This window comes from Carassius gibelio, chromosome A7 (assembly GCF_023724105.1).
Source record: "Carassius gibelio isolate Cgi1373 ecotype wild population from Czech Republic chromosome A7, carGib1.2-hapl.c, whole genome shotgun sequence".
NCBI lineage: Eukaryota > Metazoa > Chordata > Actinopteri > Cypriniformes > Cyprinidae > Carassius > Carassius gibelio.
In genome coordinates, this window is record NC_068377.1 from 7,540,972 (window position 1) to 7,565,459 (window position 24,488).

Here is a 24,488-nt window from a genome sequence, read left to right on the forward strand (position 1 = left end):
CTTTCAGCTTCAGACAGCTAACTATTGAAACCCTTGTAGTTCTAGGGTTTTATGTACTGGCATTTTCTGACCTGAGTGAATACTGCTCTCATTACAATAACGTATAGTATACTAAGATACTATAAACTAAATTATATACTTGTAATGGAGATATTATCTGTTTTAGATCAGTTGGGGATTATAGGCACAGTAATAATAAGAGCAACAGCGCCACCTGTAGGATGATATTCTCTCGTGTCAATGCTATTTCTCAGAACCATCTTCTTCAGCGCTACATTTTTGATTGAAGCTCAAACTAATGCAAACAAAGATGTAAAGAGACAAACTATAAAAAAGTTTTGCCCTGTACAGTCATCACACTACATGGGCGTAAATTGTCACAAAAGCACCTGCGATTAAACAGCTTACTATTTATCAGATTAATTTAAATATGAAATCTAGTGTAAAACTCAGGAAAGAAAAAATGTAAAAGGTACAATTAATGTCATACAAAACCATTGTTTATTAATACTTAAACGTGATATACAAATGACGCAAATGAGACACGTGCTACTGTAATAATAAATATTCTAATAATTATAATAATAATAATAATAATAATAATAATAATAATAATAATAATACTGTTTTATAAATGACAATACACTTGATAGCTTACTACAATTAATAGGCTATTTCATAAATCGCTTATAGCAACAAATGTAAAATATACCCGCCAAACATATTACATACATTAAATACATTTCAAATTTTGAAATAAGTTATGTTTTAAGTATGTTATCAAACAAGTGTGTTCTTTATGACCGCGTCTTTTCCTAACATTTCAAACAAATCCACCAGGAGGCGCTGAAGTACACGCATTACAGCTCGCTGAGCGGCCTGTCATCAATAAAAGTCTTGTGCTTCTTCATTTATTTTCTCAAGTTATTTATAGCAGTTGAGCGCAAATAAAGAAGTGCAGCTGGAAACGAAAAAAAATTGATATGAGATTAATTAGAAGTCGAAGTTTTTTAATGAATCATCCTAGCATTGTTTATCACAGTGGCACTCCAAGAACTAACGTATTTTGTTTTTAAGTTCATATAAATGCTTAAATGTTAATTAAGTTAGATGTAAATTAAGTTAATTGGGTTATGTGTTTATTTTTATTCATTTTTTTTATTTAAATTAACAAACAAACAAACAAACTGGGAATCTTCTTGCATTTAGTAAGAAATTAATACTTTCCCCATGTGCCCGAAAAAGCCTATCTGCATCTAGGATTTTTTTTTTGTAATATCCCTTTATCCAAATGACAGGTCCTAAATAAAACATATATTTGCCAGAAAACAAAAGAGCAAACATGAGCAATTTAGCAACAGTTTTAATGGATTCTGTGTTGTTTTGTCACCAGTGTTGGGAAAATTAATTTTAAAGGTAATTCTGCCAAATATATATATATATATATATATATATATATATATATATATATATATATATATATATATATATATATATATATATATACATATATATATATGTATATATATATATATATATATATATATATATGTATATATATATATATATATATATATATATATATATATATATACATATATATATATATATATATATATATATATATATATATATATGTATATACATATATATATATATATATATATATATATATATATATATATATATATATATATATATATATATATATATATATATATATATATATTGCTTTACTTTTGCGTTACATTTAGTCACCTAAGCTTATTAATCAACTGCAAATGTATGTTACACCAAAAAGTGAAATGAAGCCTCAGCCTGAAGGAAGTGCCTCTGCCCTAGTACTTTGGTTTAACAAAGTAACTTGTGTTACTTATTTGAAAAAGTAACTAAGATATTTTCTTGTAAAATTTAAAGCAATGCGTTACTTTAGTTATTTGTAATAAAAAAAAAGTAATCTGATCGCGTTATTTGCCTTACTTGTGAGGCGAACACTGCCTGTCACATTGGTTTGTCTCACTTGTTATCATTTTATCCCATCCCGTTTGAGAATTTTTTAGAAATTGTTCATAATTGATTTTATCAAAATGTTCAGTCCTGTTAAGCATCCAGTTCATTTTTCTCGTCCCTGTGTAAATAATCGAGCTATATTTAATGAAGCTTAAATACTTGAGCTTGAACAGAGCATATTTCTGACAAAATATGGTCTGGTTTGATTTTTTATAAAAACGACAACACGGGCATATTGTTGTTTACGAATGACAAAATTCATAATCGTACAGCGAAGCGGGAATATTATTATTTATTTATTTTTTTTTTTTGCGTAGCGGAATCACCCCAGTGATCACATGGACTTTTGTTTTGAAATCTCCTCAGAGTCCGAGAGCGGAAGTCATTGGCTTCAGCGAAAGGTTCACGTTACTTGCAGGAACACTGAAGAAAGGAGGAAAAGCTGGTAATTTAGCGGATATCAACACCGATTTTATTCAGAGAGGTGTCATATAATCTGCTGACGCTGGTATCACAGTATTCATCTCCCCTCTGAAGCTTCAGACGAAGTTCGTCGTGGAAGTGAGTGTAATAAATAAAGCTGCTATAGCTAACGAGCTAAAGGTGTTTGTCAAGATGTTAGCTCCATTAGTTAATTTCAGTTAGCTGGCTTGTAATCCTGCCTGTAATAAACGGTAATCTTGATTGATCGATTGAAGCTGTGATCTGTATTCACTGTTTGAACAATAACTGCGCATCACGACTCGCCTGTGGCTCACATTATCGACAGAAATGAATAACTGTTTAGATGTGAATTTATGCATCGATATCTGACCAGCTCGATTGATCAAGAAAACAGTTCAATATATTGGTGCTCTAGACAGCTCGCAGTTGATTTGTGAAATATCGTGTTCCTCTTCCTGTGAAGAGCTGAAAACACTGAACGTTGATGTTTGTGGCCCGCAGCAGGAGGAAAGCTCATTAAATGTCGTGAGAAGGCTTTTATTTGTTTGTTTACTGTGTATTTTCATTTACGGTTATTTTATTGTATTAAATATACGGATACAGGTGTTTTTATTTATTTGTATTTATATTAATTTTTTGAAGGCTTTTGTCTTCACTTATCCATTACACACTCAACAGAGGTCTGAGACTCTTTGGTGGACGGTACGAGCTTAAAGGGCCAGTTCACCTAAAAATGTAAATTTGTATTATATGGCAGCCTTATAGTTGAGATTCATTTTCATGTAACCGTTTTGTATGTACAGTTGTGGCTGTCACTCTCTAACAGAAGCATCTGACACCTTTTTGTTTCTCACTAAAGAAATAAAGAAACATTTGGATCAACGTGAGACTGAAATTGAGGAAATTTATGACAGAATTTCCATTTTTGGTAATTCATTAAACATTGATTTGAAGGCCTCAAGGAATGTTAAATGTTTGTGCTAATACAATTCTAATTCTTCAGTATTATCAGATTACATTTATAATTTCCTAAATATGTCGTTTAGTTTGTAACAGGTGGTGTTTGTAGTTTGACTACAGTTGTATGCAGATTTTCAGTATTTAGGAAATCAGTCCTTATGGATAGTTTATGTTAGCAAAACTGTTAATGTTAGTGAATGGCTGAAAAAAGGCGTGTAGATATAATAATCACTCAAATTCTGTGAGGATAAGAAAGTTCAAACCACAGTTATAATGTTAATGAAACCGATGAAGAGCATGGCTGTTGTCACTTTAAGGTTTTTTTTTTTTACTAGCCGTTGAACAATAAAACATTGACCGGCAATCATAATTTCACATGACTATAAAAGGCCTGCTCACATCAAAAATGATAACCGTAACAAGATCTATATTAGCATTCACATGAAAAAATGTTATCTGTTTATTATAAGCATGTGCTCCAGTTATGTTGTCTGTCGTTTTAAATGCTTGAGCAGTTAAGTGGATCCTGATTCTGAAAATATATTTGTAGTGTGCTAATTAAGTCTATTTTTGTGTGTGTGTATTTAGATTCACTCATTTTGACCGGAGCCATTGATTTTGAATGTCGATATTGAAGGTTTTCCCCAAAGCACAGAGTGTGCTGTCTTACTCGGGGGTTCAGGGAAGCATTTCCTTACTGCTCGTCACAATAGGAATCCCTCCCCAATGCCCGACTTCCTCCTGAGCTAATCTCTTTTCAAAAGGTTAATGATTTAAGGTTGGACATCTAATGGTTAAAGCATATTGCATTAGTGCTGCATCACCGATAATCACAAGGAATGATGGGCATTAGAAATACGTCAAAATGTATGCATTTGTGTGCTTATTTGTGTAATTTCAACCACTTATTGTTTAGCATGGCTGTGATGCGGTTGACATGAGGAACAATAGGTCAGTGTGTGATATAGGTCAATTAGAAGTCTTTTCTGTAGGCTTTATTCATTCTTCTAATCGTGGAACCTTCTCTGTAGGTCTTGCAGGTTTGTTGTTATGTTTTGTGTTGGGGTTTGATTGTGCCTGATTGCTTGTGACAGCGAAAATTTGATGTCACACCCTTATTAGTCTCTTCTGATTTTTTTGCTTTTTAAGTTTGTAAGTGACCCATATCCGTCATCCGTGAACAGACCTGCATGTGCACATTTATAAAAACAACAACAGCATCATGTGCTCTGCCTGCATGCACACAAAAAACACTATGTTTGCAGGACAGTCCCTCATGCATTGCAAATTCAAAACCTAATATTGATGCACCTGCAATATTCATTTTATGTTGTTTAAAAATGGAAAGCCAAAATATGAAAACAAAATTGTTATACTAAGAAAAGGTTAGATACTGGCACCTATATTTAGCATCATACATTTACTCACACATTCTCACACCAAATGTGATTTTGGCTAATTGTGTAATTAGAAAGGAAATTGGCAGATTTGTATCTGTAGCTAACCAATTATTCCACCCTTGGATTAAGCCTGTTTCTGACAAAATACCCACTGATGAAATGTGATTTCTTTAGCTGAGGCACTATAGGTGTTTCAGAGGTGAATAGAGGTGCAGGAAACATTGATGTATAATAATGGTGCTTAAAACATACTCTGATTGAATGTTTTCTTCCCTCAGTGTGCTGGCAGCAGTGACTGGCTCAGCGGCAGCGGTGCCAACAGCAGTCGTCCCATGAGTTTTCTTTTGGCCTGAGCTGTGTGCTTTGGGCTCCGGCCTGGTTCGTCTGGATCTCGCAGTCATGGATCACCCCAGAGAGAAGGAGGGCGAGAGGCCGGTGAGGAGCAGTAAAGTGGCCCAGGGACGCAGCGGGCACTCACGGCCCTCCAGCTCCTCCTCGTCCTCTGGGGTCCTTATGGTTGGACCGAACTTCAGAGTTGGCAAGAAGATCGGCTGTGGCAACTTTGGAGAGCTGAAGCTCGGTAAGAGAAGCCAGTAGTGTCTTAATTTTTCACAAAAGTCTCCATGGAGCAACTAGGGGTGAAGTTCTTGGCTCAAAGGTGCCAAGCAGAAGTGAATCTCAGGATCTCTAGAGTTCCCGGGTCACTATCATTTGTCAGTCCATTGGGCAATGTTCCTCAAAGGAGAAGTGGGTGATTTGTGCACTGCTAGTGGCAACGAATTGTATGGAAAAAACATTTTCAAAGAGGTTTTCTTAGAACACGCCTCTGTGATCTTTTAGTTGAACAAACTGATTAATTGAGGAACTGAGGATAAAAGTGCACACTTAACCTTTTAAGGAAGACTCAAGCTTGGTCTGCGTGACATGTTGTGTACATGGCAGCGCTGGCCAATTCTCTCTCTCTCTATATATATATTATATATAATAAATACTAGATCATTTTAATCTTTTCTACCCATCTTTTCTTCTGTAATATTTAAACCTGAGATATTTTTACCTGCAAACAATATTTTTGTAGTATATCAGTCTATCAGCCATCATAATGGTTATCTAATGATTGACCAGTTGGTTTTAGACGGCCATTATGTAATCAAGGATGCTGAAAATTATGACCTCACTTGAAATTCACTTATAAAAATGACAAGAAAATTGGAAGATTTTGACACAAAAGGAAACAACCACTTCTTTTAATAAAGCAATCGGCCTAAGACAGCGCTGATACAATAATCACATTACTGTTTTAGTGAGGGTTGAGTGTTGCTCATGACACATTCGTGTCAAAATCTGCATTAATCGAATGGATTTGATCGAATTAGATTCGGCTTCTGAAGTGGCATTAGGCTCTTTACACAGACTGTGTCATGCTGCTCAGAAATGCATTTACTTTGTAGTTACAACTGCATATGTCAACTCTAGGGGCTGAGCAGGCATAATATAGTCTAGCTTTTATGTGGCATTGTGTCTTAACACTGACTTTTGAGCAGGCACAGAGCAGCATTAAGTCTGCTACGTATAGATGATTTCCAATAACTGAAAATATAAGTATAGGCCAAAATGTCTGTATTACTGCATTCATGTTTAATCAGTCTTCATTTCAGTGGCAGTTGGTCACCCTTTTTCTGTTTTGCTTTTTTAGGAAAGAATCTCTATACAAATGAGTATGTTGCAATAAAGTTGGTAAGTACATTATTTATTATATTCTACCAAGTGATAACAACAACAGAAGTTGATGTTCTGCATGTCTGTAGACCTGGAGTTGAAATGAAGTTTCAATTGATAAAGAAAGCAACTCCAACTGATTTGATTTAGAGATTTTAGGAAACTGAATCTACAGCAATATTGGTTGCACTTTTTTGCACTTTTTTACATTTTACAGTACGTGTACTAACATGTACTTATAGTGTACTTACAGTGTATTTATCTAAGAAAGTTCTGGTAATACAAGGTAACTACATGGGGTAGGGTTAGGTTTAGGGGTAGGTTCAGGGTTAGGTTCAGGGTTAGTAGCTAGTTATTACATAGTTATTGTAATTACTATAATAAGTACATAGTATGTACATGGGGAACAGGACTGTAAAATAAAGTGCTACCGGAATATTAAAAGTGATGAAACTTGAAAGGTGTCCCTCAGACACGTGACAATAAATGTGTATAGCTGGCTGGAATATTTGTATATTGTAAATCAACTTAATGTGAACAAATAAAAGGGTTTTAATGGAATCTTTTTTTTTTCCTGTCACTCCTAAAGGAACCTGTGAAATCGAGGGCCCCACAGCTACATTTGGAGTACCGGTTCTACAAAACATTAGGCAGTTCGGGTAAGAATATAATCAGCACCAGCGCTGCTGTACCCTGCACTTATCTCCTTTGTTTACTGGGATAATATTCATTTCATGTGTCTTCATGTGCTGTTTCATATTTTTGCATTCAGTCAGTCTTTGCTCATTTTATCTTATCTGCTTTTAGTCCTTAATCTTTATATCCAGGTGCATGACTTTGTTTATACTGCGCCTGACAGGGATTTACCATTATTTTTCTTGCTTTGAAGCCTGCGGTTCCTGAGCAGGTTTTGTGAGGATGTTTCCTTTGTATTGGATTGAGGATTTTTTCCCCTCTGGAGTATCTGAGTCATAGCTACAGTTTTGATCTTACAGAACGGTTCTACTACTGCGACTAGGCATGTTTATATACATGTATATAAAGCAGAAATGAAAATCTACTCCCTTCAAAATTCATGATTTGCCTCACCTAGCATTGGTTGATGAATAGAGAAAACTTGTCAGTAATGATCAGATCATGTTAAAATATTTTTAGTCCCTCTGAGTGGTTTTTCATTGTATATTTGTCTCAGTGAAATACTACCTCACAAAAATGTAAAACTTATTGTGATGTTGTTCTTTATAATTTTCATACCTTTTATAGGCTATTTGTACTTTATTGTTTTGATTCCCATTTCCCCCCGACAATTTTTCAAGTACGTGTGCGTCACAAATGGATAAGATATAATGTGATCCAACATTAGTTGGGTTTCCCTCCATGTCTTTTCATGCAAATTATTAAATGTTGCATGGAAAAAATGCTAGATGGAAACATCAAGATGGCAGTACATTTTACTATTATGGAAACACATTTACTAAATAAATCGTAAGTCATTAGAGAATAATTAATTTGATTGAAAACTTTTTTTGCATAGCATCTCAAATGTTACTAATTTGTGTTTTCCATAGTGTAGCATAAGCTAAGTAATTTATTTTCATTAAAAAAAAAAAACCCAGTAGATCAAATTTCCATCTCTGTTGCATTTTCCTCAAATTCCCCATAATCCTGTTATGTTGAGTAGGTGGAATGGAAACGATAAAACAAAAATTATATCGGGGGGGGGGGGGGGGGCAGTACAGTGTGTTTGTGCAAGTACTTGTCCAATGTAGAGTTTAATAACTTCATAATCTTAATCAGCATGGACTAATGATCCTCTTTGCATCTGTATGTAAATATATGCCATTTCAACCTCAAAGCTGGGCTGTGTCCTGGGACCTCTCTTTTTTTTTGGTTCCACTCTCTATCTTTTAGCATTTTTTTGTCAGGACACCATATTTAGGCAAGACATAAATTTGTTTGCTCATGCAGAGGCTGCTGGGTTTGATCACCCCACACTGTACTTTGATTCAGGAAGTGGCGGCTCGCCATCAAAGAGCAGCGCGATTACCGTGTTTGCCCTGGTTATACAATGCAGATGCTCAGTTCAATGTCTGGTGAATGATGGGGCAGGGGGTGTGGCCTGAGACTCTCTATTCTTGAGATTCACACACAGTCATTCCTCAGTCAGTATCTTTAGACTGAGTGTATTAGCATAAAAAATTTCAGCAGCAGCTGCGTCAGCAAAGCGGTTCCTTGTCATGTATAGCCAATTTTGTGTGTGTTTGAATTCAGTAGAAAGCTAGCTAGATAGAAACTCTATTATCATTTAAGGAAGAATTCAGATTAGAAGGAATAGATCTGGGTGTCAGTTATTTTACAGGGTTCATGCTAACAAGGACATTTTGATGTCTTTTTTTTTAAAGCACTCATTTTGGGCAATGGTGCATATTGTTGAATGAAATGAAAATTTCAGTGAACATAATTTTGTTAGTAAAAGCTAATCACTGATTGAATATTATTCTAATGCTGCAAGGCTGAACTGAATTTTGAGTTTTTCTGAGTTTTTATCTGCTTTTTTTCTTTATAGGAATGTTATGATGCAGTGAATTGATACCGATTGGCAGTGTGTGCAGTTTTTAACCAGGGCAAATGCTTCTCTGCTTCTCACAGTCAACCAAACTGAGAAAAGCCTCATTTAACAGTCATTACAACTGATTACATTAGTGTATGTGAACTGAACTATTACTCTCATTACTGTGAAGTCTGTGTCCTGAATCAATGCATAAATTAAATGTTAAACTAGTGTCATTAATTCACCTAATGTAGGTGTTCTTAAAGATGCTTAAAAAAAAAAATTCGGACAGGGGGGCACAAGATGCTGCAAAAGACATGACATGATAGTGCATCGGTCAAACACCTCTTTATAGCCTTTGTTTGCATAGAAAGCAAACCAATTTTTTTTTACAAACCAGTAATAGTAGTTTGCCGTTTCACTGTTACTGTTTTACAGATAAATGCAGCCTTGGTAAGCCTAAAAAAAATTGAAATAAAAAATATTAACAATCCCAAACATTTGTGCATACCGTATACAGTATGTCAATTTAAAAATGAGATGTTTTTATATTAAATATTGAAAACTTTTAATATTATTATTATTATTATAGATAAAAAAGATAAAAAATCATGCTGATTTGGGAGTGACAATAGATTTTTCATTTTCAACAATCAACAGATATTCATAAAGTTTGGCATTTTTATGTCACCAATACAAAAATAAATAAACACATGCATTGTATAGAAAACATTTGCCCTGATGTCAAGCAACCGGATGTGTTTGTAATGATATATGTAGTTCAGGGGTGTGTTGGACCAGAGGAGACAGGAAAAGGGTGGCAGCAGCAGCATCTGATCAATAATTCAGCACACTGCACAGCTAGCATCTATACAAGCGTCTCAGTAAAGCTGTGTGTAAGCCTACATGTCTGCCGCTCTGCTGGTTTAAGCAGGGATGTCTGTGGAAATGCTTCGAGTGTTTCTGTGTAGAAGTCTTCTTCCTGTGCCGTATCTGGGACTGTATGTGGGCTGTGCGTCTCTGTACATGTCCCACAGCAGGGTTTGTGTCTCAGTGATGAATCAGCACTTCAAGCATTTCCAGGATGTCCACTTAGCTCTGTTATCGTATGACGTCTGAAAAGCAGTCCGCTGATTAAACTGCCTGGCACTTGAGCTTGTGTAACTCTACACCGGTGCCCTGCTCAGCTCCTTGGGCATCACATTGGAGTAATACCAAATCAGACAGGGGTCCCACATGAACTCCGAAGCCCTGACCCCTCACAGGGGCTGCTAGGATACAATATGCAGAATCCTTTTCTTAGAGCTAGCTTTTATAGCAAATTGTGAACTGTGTGACTATACCTTAATTCTAATGTTATTAAAAGGGAATATAATAGGAGTATATTACTTTTTGTACTTTTCTTGGCGGGGGAAAAAAACTTCAAATTGAAAAAAAAAAATATATATATATATATTATTATATATATATTATACACATTTATTTGAGCATGCATTTTGTATTTATCCATTTATTTATTTAATGGTCCCCTGAAGTGCCTTGATACAAACAGCTTATGCGCATCCTGTGCGCAGAATGATGAGCTTGAAACAACACGGAGTCACAGTGCGCAGGCTGCATAGAAAGCTGCTCAGCTTGTGTTCATCTTCCGTTCTCTCTTCACAACAATTCAGTCAGTGTACTGTTTAAGTAAATTAATTACTCCGTGATATTGGTTTATTTCGACTCAGAGGGAGCTTAAGTGATTTGTAGATTAATGCTTTTTGGAGACGCGAACTGTTTCAAGCAATTCAGTCCTATTTGGTGAACTGGTTCATTCGCTTCACTAAGGGTACTTTCACACTAGCACTCTTGGTGCGCTCGTGGGTTTCGATTGACATCAGAGTTCAGTTCGTTTGGATGACATGAACGCTGTCTTCCGAACTCGGGTGCGCACCCTTGAACCGTACCAAAGTCCGCTTAAAAAGGGTGGTCTAGGGTACAGTTCATGTGAACTCTGGTACAGTTGCTGCTGGTGTGAATGCAATCGTATCCAAATCGAGTAAGTGAACCACTATTATTGAAGTTTTATCTGATGAAAATGTGGGTTTGTGTGCTTCACTCACTTTCCTGACAAGCGTGACTGACACGCTGCAAATAGAAAGCTGTATGTCTCATTTCTGTTCACCTTCAGTGTTCTTCAGATCATTTGCAGTACATTCGTAAGACAGACATAAGTGTCGTTATGTAACTGAAGCTTTGTAAACAAAACTAACGGTTCAAAAATGTAAATATATAAATGTGTAGAGAGCAATGTTATGTATTTGCCGCCTTCTCCTGCGCTGTCATTACCAAGCAATGGGTTAAACCACTGCGGGCATGATGACGCAAGCGAACCGTGGTTCGGACCCAAATAACATAATATGAACGAAGTCCAGCGGGGGCAGGGGGAGAGGGAGCAATCAAACTCGGGTGCGGACCAGTCAAGTGAACCAAGTGTGAAAGCACCCTAAGAAGAACCGGTTAAATCAAACGATATGTTCGCGAGCCAGACATCACTAGTACAAAGGCAAGAGATATTGTATTGATACGTAGTCTATTAAATCTGTGCATTAGTTTAATGAGCCTTGTCTTTGAACAGTTATAAACCTCAGTTACTGTGCGCTCTTGAAGAGAGTTTCATAGATTTGACTGTAGTAGAGACACGCAGTTTGAGCACTGAATGATGTCTACCGTCACTCCACTCTTCTTCATAGTGTCATCAAGATTCGCCATTTAAAAATGCGGCCTCTAGCGGCGAAAACTTACATAATGTGCCTTTAATCTAAAATCAGGCTATTGTGTCTATTTCTTGGGGAGCATGTTTATTTGCCAGACCCCACAAAGAAAGGACAAAAGGAAGTCAGGCACTGGGTGTTCAGATGAAGGAGTTGCTATTGTGACTGTAGCATGAAATCCTGAGGATGTGCTTCCCCTTACGACCTCTACTGTGCAACCCGACCCCAGAGGTCTGCCCTCCCCCAGACATGACTTCAAGCTCTTACATGCTGTCTATCCCCTTACTTCTGCCCATCATGGCAGCTGGAGAGATTCTTCATATTCCAGGACTCTTGAAACTGGATGTAGCTGATTGCACCTTTATAAGTCCCTAAAATGTAAAAATGATTCCCAATGTGACAAAATTTTTCAACCATGGCATGAGGAGCACCGATCTTTTGACCTTCACCCTTTTAAAGAAAATGTGAATTAGGGCTACAATGACTAATTGCTAGGAATCAATAGTGAAAATAGATAAAGATTGTTGCATCATTAATAACTTTTGACGGTGTGAGCGTTGATGTTTTTCCCAACGTTCTATCCAGTGTAGACCTTTAAAAGAAGCATTTATTTGATTCAGTAACTTGTTAAATAGTAGGCTATTATTGTCAAAAGTAGGCTATTAGCACTACTGTACAAAATTGATACTGGATTTTCTAAAATGTAACCATACCGGTCATTCTGCAGCAGTGGTAGTACAAAGTACAGATTCAGTTCAGTACTTGCTGATAAGCAGGTGCTTTCAAATGCTTCCGTGCAAGTTAATCAGAATCCACTCATTTTTTCTTCACCCTTTTAGAGCAAAACTTAATTGCAAAATATTTGAAGGATACATGCCGTAAAATTAGGACATATATTACTCACCCTCAAGATATCATAGATGTATATGTATATGACTTTCTTCTTTCGGATGAATCCAGTCAGAGTTATATTAAAAATGGTCTTTGATCTTTCAAGCTGGTTAATGCCACTCAGCAGGTGTTGCAATGCTCTAGTCCAAAAGAAGTCAAATAAAAAGTGCCCATCCTTAACCCTCTGGGGACGGATTGGGCGGTACCGCCCAAAATGGCATACTTTTACAAATGTGTAGTTATCTCAAAAACTATTAATGCTAGAGAGATGCGGTTTTTTTTGCCGTCTTCCTCAGATTCCGCTGAAAACAGTTTGTATATTAAACACTTCCCTTATTGCGCAATACCACTGCGTAAACAGGCCAATGAAAACGATTGTGCTAGGCAGATTTAACACGCAACAGCCAATGGAAAAATTGCCGCTGGGAGGAGTATTTTTCTAACCCAATCAGAGGAAGGTTATGTCTTCTAGCGATTCAGAGGACTCTGTAGCTCTGCTGTGCTGTAGCGTTGTAAAAGCTGGCTGGACTAAAGTAAAAGACATGTAATCAATAAGCGTTCAGAGAATCAGCATCAGGGTGGAGAAAGCAGAAAGCGATTGGGAGTGTTACAGAGAGCGATCGGAGTATTAGCGAGCACAAAGAGCTAAATTCGTGCGATCGGAGAATCAGCATCACGTGGAAAAAGCAGAAAGCAATCGGAGTGTTAGCGAGCACAAAGAGATAAATTCGAGAGAGATACAGCATTATTACAGAATTGTTTTATCAAAATGGCAAGCAGTAAAAGATTTACGGCAGAACAAGCTCTGGAACAATTACTGGAAAGGCCTGGAGAGGCCTTGCTTTGCTCACTGGCATGCCTAGGACTGTTTTTTTTTTTTTTTTAAAAGTTAATTATTTAATTGTTCTTTACACATTTGATTAAACAATAACACATTTCTGTCAAGCAAAGAGTTTGAAAAAATATATTTTCTTTGTTCAAAAACTGTTTTTATATTGTGTGTTTTTCAGTAATAAATGACAAAAATCTAATTTTCGTTTTTGAAATTCTCTAGTTTATTGTAAAATTTTTCACTCATACTTCCTTTATATAAACATATTGCATGCATGTTTATGGTAGCTTAGGGTCTTCTGAATCCATAGATACCAAACACAGGGTGTTTCATCTCCTTTACATATGATTTATAAGCCCAAATATAAAAATAGAGAAAACAGACCAAAAAGGGCTTAGTCCCAAAAATAAAAAAAACGCCTAGGACTGTTTGTAAATAAAGTTAATTATTTAATTGATCTTTACACATTTGATTGAACATTAACCCATTTCTGTCAAGCAAAGAGTTTGAAAAATATATTTTTGGGTCAAAAACTTTTAACTATTGTTGTGTGAGGTAGGATTTTCAGTAATAAATGACAAAAATCTCATTTTCGTCTTTGAAATTCTCTAGTTTATTGTACAACTTGTCACTCATACTTCCTTTATAGACGTATTGCATGCATGCTTATGGTAGCTTAGGGTCTTCTGAATCCATTGATACCAAATACATGGTGGTCCATCCTCATTACATATGGTTTATAAGCCGAAATGTAAAAATAGAGAAAACGGACCAAAAAGGGCTTAGTCCCCTAAGGGTTAAAAGAAAAAAAAGTGTCTCACATGGCTCCAGGGGGTGAACAATCACCAATAGTGACAATAGCGAATCAATGCATTTTTGTTAGAAAAATAGCCGTATTTAAAACATAATTATCAATTAAATCTTGAATGCGCTCACTGTTGTACACGGAAGCAGTTCCAGGCAGATGATGTATAAAGTTGGCTTTGTGAATAAACTTTTTAAAGACTTCTTTTTAAAACCAGTCAAAAGGGTTAAATTTTATGAAACTACCGTATTTTCCGCACTATAAAGCGCACTGGATTATAAGGCGCACCTTCAATGAATGGCCTATTTTAGAACTGTTTTCGTATATAGGGCGCATCGGATTATAAGGTGCATAGAATAGAAGATACTGCAGTCAAACGTTTGACTGGGTTTGCGTTATGCATCCACTGATGAAGCTGTGCTAAAGGGAATGTCAACATTTTGACAGAGCGCTTTGATCCATATATAAGGCGCTCCGGATTATAAGGCGCACTGTCGTTTTTTGAGGAAATTAAAGGCTTTAAGTGTGCCTTAGAGTGCGGAAAATACGGTAAGCTTTCAATTGATGTATGATTTGTTAGGATATGACAATATTTGACCGAGATACAACTATTTAATGATCTATCTCTATATGCAGTCTTAGCCCAGATATTTTAAACTGTTTGTTCACATTCTTTGGTTACTTTTATGCATAAAAACTTAATGCAACATTAATAGGAACACTGAAATAAACAAATAAATAAATCACCAACACAGCATTTCAAAATTGCTACTTTTTAATATTACATACATTTTTTATATTAATGCATAGAGTATTACAACATTATTGTAATTTTTTTTTTTACATTTAGTTTTTTTATTTAGTGCAATATTTTGTCATTGGAACATTTTGTTGTCATTTTCACTAGCAACTGCAATTGGATTTATGTTGTACTGTATACCTAAAACTGCGTCTCCACCGCAGGAACTTTACCCAGGAACTAGGGACTTTGGTCTGGTACTCGGTGTGTTTCCACCGCAGGAACTAAATAAAGTTCAGAGTAAAAAAAAATGCCCCTCAGAAAGTCCCTGCTGGTGAGGTAGTACTTTTTCAAAGTTCCGGAACTTCCGGGGGCTTGTGTGTTAAACGTGTATGTGCCGCTGGCTCTGATGTCTCTTTAGTGGTTAAACATAACATATAATTTGTTTTGGGTAAATCTAACAGTTAATCTTTGGTCTTTATTCAATTTATCTATATGTTAAAATGAAAATAAAAAGAGGCTATTATTATGTTTAAATGAAAGACGAAAGGTGTCCGTGGTATTTGATATCCTATTTCGTTTTATTGTAAATCTACAGTGAGGAAAATTGCAGTAGCCAAGGCGAGCTCACTGATGTTATCAAGTACGCTGCTGTTTTTAGAATTACTGGATTTACTGAGGATGCTAGTCCAAAATCAGCGTTCTTTGTATTAAGAAACGAGACGTGCATCACCAGACTATTTGCCTAATCTTCCCGGTACTTTAGACTGTGGTGGAAGCGCAGAAAGCAACAGGTCTTGGGGGGAAATAGTTCCTGGGGGGAAAAGTTCCTGGTACAATCATTCCGGGTAATTTAAGCTGCATATGTTCACTGTTATCCCACCGGTCACTATTGTGACCATCAACATGTTTACTCATTCTATGACCACACTCAACAAAACTAAATATATGCGTATATTAATGCTAGACTCCCTAAAGATCTTTGTCATATATTTATGTTAAGACACTTTATTATCCTTGGTGTAAACAGGAAATAAGCTGCTCTGGTCATGTGACAATTTGCACTAATCATGTAAAAGTGCACATATTTAATTGAGACCCTTTATTGTTTGCAGGAAGTACACTAAAATATCAGTGAGTAAGGTTTTTAGAGCTTTATAAATGAAAACCTTTTTTACGGTAACTATCGGTGTGACCGGTGGGATTGAAATGGGTTAAGACTGGTTTTGTGGTCCATTGTCACATATATTACTTTAGGGCCCTAGATGTGATCCTTGTCTTTTATTTTCGCCGTAATTAAATTAAAAATATCTTGGGAAAAGTCCTCTAATTCCTGGAATATGATCACTTAAAAATAGTGGGAACCCTTAAAGTGCATTTGATTATGATTAATTTACTGTATTACTGTAGTTAAATATAAAATGTATTCAACCCTTTTGACCTGCAAGAAATTTTGCTGAGATGAACAAAAATATATGAGAACATATCAACCAACATTTACAGATAGTTTATTAATACATATTTGAGCATGTAAAGTGGATGAAAACTAAATGAAATTCCAATTGCCTCTAGATATACATGTACAAAATTATTTAACCCCCTGAAATTACATTTTGTACAGTCTTTTCTTGTTTTAACATCATTTGTATTTGCAGAATGTCATTTTAAATGTTTATGCAATAAATGTATTAAATGCTTGCTGAAAATTATCAATCTTAATTTCAGACAAACATAAATATAAAACTGATCTGATAGCTTGGTGCCAACAGAGCAACAACAAATCATTTTTACTCTCTCTAAAATGATAAACAGTCCTTATTCAGTAATACAGTTATCCACAAATGTTTGGAAAGTCATGCAATTATTGCTCAAGGTGTGCAAAACTTGAATTTAATGTGGACAGTTGGCATTAATGTGCAATCTCATGATCCTGTTATGATTCAGTACAAATCAATGATTGAAAACCAGTTTAAAAATTATGAATTTTTGTGCATTTTTGCTGAATGATTTGAGAAAGTGTCATTATGTCCTGATAAACCGAATCCCCCCTCTAGCCATAGTACAAAGAGCATCTCACAGGCATAGCCTCAGTGGAGGAGGTGCTGTACCTCGGTGTCTGCAGGGTCTGCTGTGACCACCCGCTGAGCCCAGCTCATGCTTTATGGATGGGGGGGGATGGGGTTGCTGAGGGCTGGAGAGTCGTGGCCTCATCTTTGTGATTCTCACCTTCCTCTTTCTGCACAGCATATTTGGATGGTTTGGTCTGGATATAATGCTTGGTTTATGATGACGTGTGACGAGACAATATTAGTGCATTATTTAATTCAGTCTCTATTTGTTCTTGCCTGTGGTGGTTTTTCTGTTGTTAGGAATCCAGTAGAACCCATAATGCACGAACACAGCCTTGTATATGCAATAATGGAACCTATTTACATAACAGACTTTGTCAGGTGGCTTGATCTCTTCCCTAGAAGAGATACCAATCTTACTTTGAGCTTAAGCTCAGGTATGTCTGTTTGTGACCTTATGTTGTCATCCAGGAAGACATTGCACCAAATTATTTAGATGCCGTTCAAAGTCGTTTTGAAAAGCCTGTTTTCTTTTCTGTTTACCTCACGTTACCCTGGAGTCTTTATTTATTTATTGTAACAATAAAATCTCCATAATCATCAGGAAGGAGGAGGAGGCGGGAACTCCAGCGCTCTGGTTTTATATCCTCCCATCTCCTCCGTGGGACTCGAGACTGTTGGGTCGAGCAGGTGTCACTCATTTCAAATCACTCCACAGGCCTCGCTCCTGTTCCCACGTCCCTCGGCCCCGCCCCACTTGTCACATACCCCCATCGCCCCTCGCAGGCCTGTGCTCTACTCGCAGACTGTGCTCTTGAATGGAGTAAAAAGTATAACAATTTTTCTTCAGAAATGTAATCAAGTAAAAGTAATCAGTTTACATTTTACATGAATAAAGTATAAATACCCCCAAAATAATACTTAAGTACAGTAATCAAGTAAAATTACTGAAGTAGCATATTTTACATTATTTCACTGTATTTAATATTTTCACAACTGTGTGTAGTAGGGCTGTCACTTTTAGTTTGAAAATCAATTGCACAATCGATCGGACCAACCAAAATAAATTTCGAAAATTAAAATAGGAAATCGATTTTAACCAAATATGTACACTATTAATTTTAAAATATTTAAACAATTAAAAAATATAGATGTAACAAAACTCACAAACAAGCAGAAAAATAAAATAAAGAATTCCGAAAATGCAGTATGCCTTGCGAAAGCTAGACAGAAAATACCAGCAATTTTACGCGCCTATAAGACCCAATGACGTCGAAAGCGACCTCTTATGCTGCATTCACATCAAATGGGAATAGATTATTTTACTACCTTTCAAATTTTTATTAAAAAAAAAATGCTTCTGGAAATGGATCTTTTCTATCCCTAATCAGGGTTAATATTTAGCATTTTAGGCTCATATTGACTACAAAGTATGTGCGTTCTGCAAATGTAATTGTGCAAGTGCAATTGATTAGTTTATAATTTTTTATATCATTCATATCAGAGACAGAGTTGTGACACAGAGTTTCAGAAATGTTTAATAGGACTATTGTGGGAAAAACAATCCTGAAACCTACATGCCTTGTTATAAACTGCACACAAACAGTATTACTTAGCAGGGCTTGAAAAAGAAAAAAAAAATTAAATCGGTTCACTCCGAGCAGAATCAATATTTTAACGTTTCTGTTCTGCATTCCTCTGATATTATTACCGTTCCAAAACAAGTTTGGTTGGAAGAAATACCGGTTAATAATGTTATTTTTAAAAAACAATTTTATAATAATAAATAATAATAATAATAAAGTATATTGTTTTCTTTACTGAAAAGGAAAAAATAGAGATCTAATGCTTAGTCACACCCAATAGGCTACAGCAGCATCATCTTTAGATTTTGGTCAAATGTAAGCTACTTCATTTTTTTTTATCAACACTTTAAAGACAAGGTATTTTTAAGATATTTAAAAATGTTTGCTGCATTGTTCAAATAATAAAAAAAACCATAAGATTGCATTTTGAGAGTAAAAAAAAAAAGAAAAAAAGTTGCAGCTCACGTCGCATTTTATTAGCCCTATTACTTCCGATATAATAAAGGCTAAAATGCCTGTAGTTTAAAGCAAAATGTTTAAAAACATTATAAAAAAAGTTATTAGTTTAGGCTATAAAAACGTCAATCCAAAAACAAATTAATCTAAGGTGAAGTTGATGCCTACCTTTCTCTTTCGGCACGAATCCAAATGTTTCCATGTTCCCGATGTATCTGGACGCTAAAATTTTATTTAATATAAAGAATATAGAATAATGCTAAATGTATAATAAGTAACGCTGTATATGCGTCTGAAAGTTGGACTCTAAATTTCATTCTAAGTATTTTTTTTAGGTTAATATAGCAAATGAAAACTGTTCAGCTTCCGGGAAATTTGAGAAGCTCTGCTAGTTTATTTTAGTTCCCCTCACTCCACAACAAAATAATTTCAATTAACAGTATTTAGAAAAGAACAAGAATTAAAAATATAAGAAGCTATAGCAATATTAACGACAAACTAAAACTAATTAATTTAGGCTAAAATGAAACTGAAACCTCTCATTCAACACAAAATCAAAGTTTCCGTATTCGCGATGTATTTGAATGACAAATGATCATACAAAATAGCCTAGTGTTTATTTTAGCCTAATATTTGTAAAAAAAAAATTGTGTCTGCGTTTTCTATTTCCGAATGAAATTTATTTTTTCTCTAAAAAGATAACATTTCCGGGGGCAACTCCAGTTGGGGACAGGACACCAAAAATAATGGAAAACGGAGATGTCTGGTCACCCTATATTATAATCATTGTTAGATTTAGATTTATGTTTAGGGGTTGCCATTTGTTTAAGTTCAGGTCTTACATTTTTGTACAATTTCTTAATTCCATAATCTCATACAAAATTGCATGAATACACATGTAACAAAGTCATTGTAAAGATTTTATAGAAACGTACTAAAAGAACCACCAACGGAAATGAATCAGACTAAGCAACACTCGTCTGTCTGTGGCTGAGCATGAAGGCTGTTCTCCTGAAGGTCGGCACACAGACATGCCCAGACATGATTCTCTGAGAAGTCTGCTTTCAGCAGCATCACTCAGCTCAATATCATGCAGTGATGTCACGGCCCATCCAGCTGATCCTTATCCATTCAGAGGATGCATCACACAAGATTCTGAGCTGTCCTGCTTCTGCCAAATGAAATGACCTTTCAGGAGGTCTGTGATATTACAGGAGCAGTGATGGAACGTCAGACTGAATAATAGACATAACATGTAGCCATTCAGTGGTCTATTGGGGCTCTCAAAAAACATTTCTTTCCCGTAAAGGTAAATGGAATATCCTCTAATGCAAGTTTGTAGCACAGGCGGTGACGAGGGTGTTAGTGATGATTACTCATCTTCTGCTGCACCACTCCAAAGTCTCTCTCTCTATCTCTTTCACACACACATGCTTGGGCATGCAGCTCTTATCAACGAGGAGAGGAGTGACATCACTGGTACAGAGGTCATGGTCCATCCCATCTGTTCTGATTAACATGTTATGATCACATACACAAGCATTAATATTCAAACTCCATTTGTAATGCTCTTATGAAGATTTGTTGAACGTCAGGGCTTAGGCCGGGCGCTATGACCGTATATTCTGTATGACCAGTGGCAGTCGGTAGTGATTTTATCTGCAGTGTGATTAAAAAAAAAAAAAAAAAGATTGAAATTAATAATAAATGACTGCTTAGTTGATTTTAATGTAACTGAATTATGGCCAGTGTAAACACAGTTTGACTTTTTTATGATTGCAGAGCAAAGTTTAAACTTGCCACATTAATGTAGATTTTAACTGAGATGTAGTGACCGTAGCCACTTTTATACTATCGGGACATTGTGGGCAAGGGCTACCAGTAAGCTGAACGGGGCCAATAGCCCTGGACCTCAAACCTAGAAGCCAAAATCAAGCTGTGATTCCACTGTTAGACCAGTGCTACTCTAAAGACACCCTTAACAAGCCTCGCTGAAGCAAACGTTATACAATCCCACATTTTCATCAGCGAGGGGAAAATAGAAGGAAACGTATCGCAAAATGAACTTGTACAAATAGAAACATGAACGTTGAATTTTTTGTAGGAGTGGGAATCACCAGAGGCCTCACGATACAATAAACTTATCACAATACGATATTTTTTTTATATATTGCGATATTCTGCGATATATTGCAATTTATTACCTTTTTCCAAATTCAAATTATGTCCCCAAAGGAAAACTTTGGCAACAACTGTTTTAACTAAAAATAGAAATGTATCGGTGTATCTCACTTCAGTTTTATTGCTACAGTGCAAAATGTGATTGTCAAGCAGACAAACTGACCAACCCTTTCATGAAAACCTGTCAGAAATGTTGTATGCACCTGGAAAAATCAACTATTTGTATTATTGTCTAGTCAATCAATTCTTGTACAAAAATAAAAAACATTGTACTTTTTTCACTTTTTATTTTTACGTTGGTGCATAAAAATCTAAATAATTAATTTTGGGAAAACATGCCTTTTAACTACATTTGTACTGCGTTATCCTGCTTGGTGCAAATGGATAAATATTAAGATGCTTAATATATTCTAATACACTGTATGAAACATGTTAAGTTTTTATCTGTATTAACCAGCCATAATATTGTGTAAGTAGTTTGTAGTTTGATTGGCACAGCCCTTACAGTACAGTTTGTTTGAATGTTTTTTGTTTGCTGCGTATGATGCTAACAAATTACACTAACTGATTCAGATGTAATGATTCTGTTTGCACTAGAAATCGTCCCATTTGGTCTGATCCACTCAGGGACAAAAGAAGGCGAGGGAAATCTTTCATGTGGGTACACATTCATGAACATCACAGCAGTTCGGGTCATGTTACAGCGACTGGGCTGACAGATAGGATAAACTAATATCACAGCAAAGATTCCTGTCTTACAATGTTGGTTTGCTGTAGGTGCATTTCGGACAAAAGTTTCTTGGTAATTCTGGTTTAGTTTGCAATGGAGGGTTTGTGTTTTTATCGATGGTGCCACTTTGTTTTTGACACGGCCCCCTGTCCTCTCAGTTTATCAGGGTTGGCCGAAGAGAGCTGACAGGAAGTCTGAGCTGTGGCCAGGCGTATCCCACGCACACAGGCAGATAAAATGAGCAGATAATACCACCTGGCCGTAATCGTGTACTGCCCCCGTCTGCAAACGTGTCTGACAACACTCTTTCTTCCAACCTGATCACCGGTCACACCTTGTCCTCCAGTCTCTTGTTTTGCTGCTTTTCCAGTGGTGCTTGCTGTAAATGTTTGTGCATGAGCACTTACAGCAAAGTGGGCAATTTGTTAATCACGTTGTCCTGACCACAATGTGTGTTGCGGAGGAGTGGTGCTGGTGAGGGCAGGATGTTCTGGTGGGAGGTAGAGTTCCTCTGTCTCTCCATCCTCAAGCACAGCTTTGTGAATGACATAACACCACCCATGGCTGTTATGTAATCCACGTCCATCCTATTTGTCTCCTCTCCGTCTCTCTATGTTCTTCAGGCTAGATGGAGGCTCATGTAATGCCAAGGGATTTGTGAACTTAAATGATTTTCTTGCATCAAGAGTGAGCTCAGTCTACTTAGTCAAAATTAAATTTGAATAGGGATCATAGTTTTTAATAGTTGCATTACTATGGTGCAGTGAATAAAAATAAAATAAAAAATGGACTTTTTTTTTTTTTAATCCAGAAAGAATTAGTCACAATGGTTAATTAACAAAAAAATCTTCTCGTGTAGTAAAAGCAACTGAAATTATTCAGCCAAAACAGAAAAATAGGGGTGCTCCAAACAGGATTTTTGAGGCCAATCACAGAAAGCATAGCGCAGTCACTTTACTTTTTTTTTTTTATGCGCTTGGAGGAATTTATTTGCAAAATGAATTTCCATCTTCCATTCTCATTAGCCCTTCTTCGCACAAGTCAAAAACCACCTCAAGCGAAAATGCAATCGAATCGAGGATTTGGAGAATCGTGACACCCCTAACTGACATTGTCATAAACATTCTAAATTAAAACAGCCTACCATTGACAGAAACAGTCAGTTCTACTGCCATTTCTTTTGCATTTCATTCTTTATTACAAGCAATCCTGTGGTTCATAATGTTTTCCTACCTCTGCGAGTGCCATCTATTAATGCCTCGTTTATCCAAAAGTGCTCTTTTCCTTTAAACCTAGCCAAAACGCATAGCCTATGTTGACAGTGAAACGCAGTAGACTTTAATTATATGAATTTGTGGTGCAATTACTATGTTTTCATGTCAATACATATCCATACTTACCACAAATAATGCTTGGTTTCTTTGATTCAGCACTTGCAGCGGCTCGATTGTGCAAGTGGCAATTCCGGGGTTAACTGTTCAGTGTGCAGCTCGCTTATAGTGCAGACGCAATTTGATTTGAAGCCATTTGCGCATTTTGAGAGAAAGAGAGCGAGCATGTGCACGGATTCACTCGAGCTGTTTGTGAAACTATGTCTCGCATGAAGTTTTCAAATTGGCTACTTTATAAGTTATTTAATGAAGAAATATGAACTGTACTTCACCTTCAGCATTATAATTATTTCACCCGTGCTGGACAGAGACTAAGACCATGCCGCTGCATGTCATGCCAATCCTCTGACGGCAGGCGCATCATCAGTTTAAGATCGCTTTTTTTTGGGATCCTCCTTTATAGAGACCGCCCATCAATCATCCTAAAGCGATTATCGGCTGATTGTGATCGGCAGCCGATCAATCGGAGCACCCGACAAAATAATTTTCAGCCATAAGTGTTTTGGAGGGCTGAAATTGACCAAAACTTATTAGCTTTTTTTCAATGGCACATTTAGACTGTGAATATGTACAAATTTTTAATTAGATACCATGGTAATGAATGATTTATCAGACTTGTACATATTGGTTTTTGCAAGATCTGTGGCGCTTCAAAGTATGGTGTTATCATAGTACATCTTTAAACAATTGAAAAGCCATGATACTTAATAGTAAGAGATGACTTATCAATATTCCACTCTCATTATTATTAATAAAGATGACCCTTACACTGACGTCCTTTTGAAAATACTTCCTTATAAACCATAAATATTTAACAACTTCTTATACACGCCATAATTTCCCATTACGCTAACAGAACTCAGCCAAATAAAGGTCACATTCTTGTGTCTTCCTCTAGAAAGTCCAGTAAAGTTCTCTTTTGTTTGCGGTTAATGTGTAGCTGTATTGTGTTGAACTCTGATACACCT

General features: G+C 36.1%; 1 protein-coding gene across 10 annotated transcripts in view; it reads left to right on the forward strand.

The window, feature by feature from the left end:
* The first annotated feature begins 2,342 nt into the window (after positions 1-2,342).
* The window catches only part of LOC128016544 (casein kinase I), a 47,637-nt gene continuing 25,491 nt past the window's right edge, over positions 2,343-24,488 (forward strand). For 2 of the 10 annotated variants that reach the window (XM_052601125.1, XM_052601126.1), the window contains exons 1-4: positions 2,373-2,571; positions 5,093-5,394; positions 6,511-6,551; positions 7,123-7,192. In XM_052601125.1, coding sequence (XP_052457085.1) covers positions 5,214-5,394; positions 6,511-6,551; positions 7,123-7,192 — 292 coding nt within the window. In that variant the 5' untranslated portion in view covers positions 2,373-2,571; positions 5,093-5,213. Of the gene's footprint in view, positions 2,572-3,310; positions 3,383-5,092; positions 5,395-6,510; positions 6,552-7,122; positions 7,193-24,488 lie in introns of those variants that run through there. The other 8 variants (XM_052601123.1, XM_052601127.1, XM_052601118.1 and 5 more) reach the window with 8 other exon arrangements.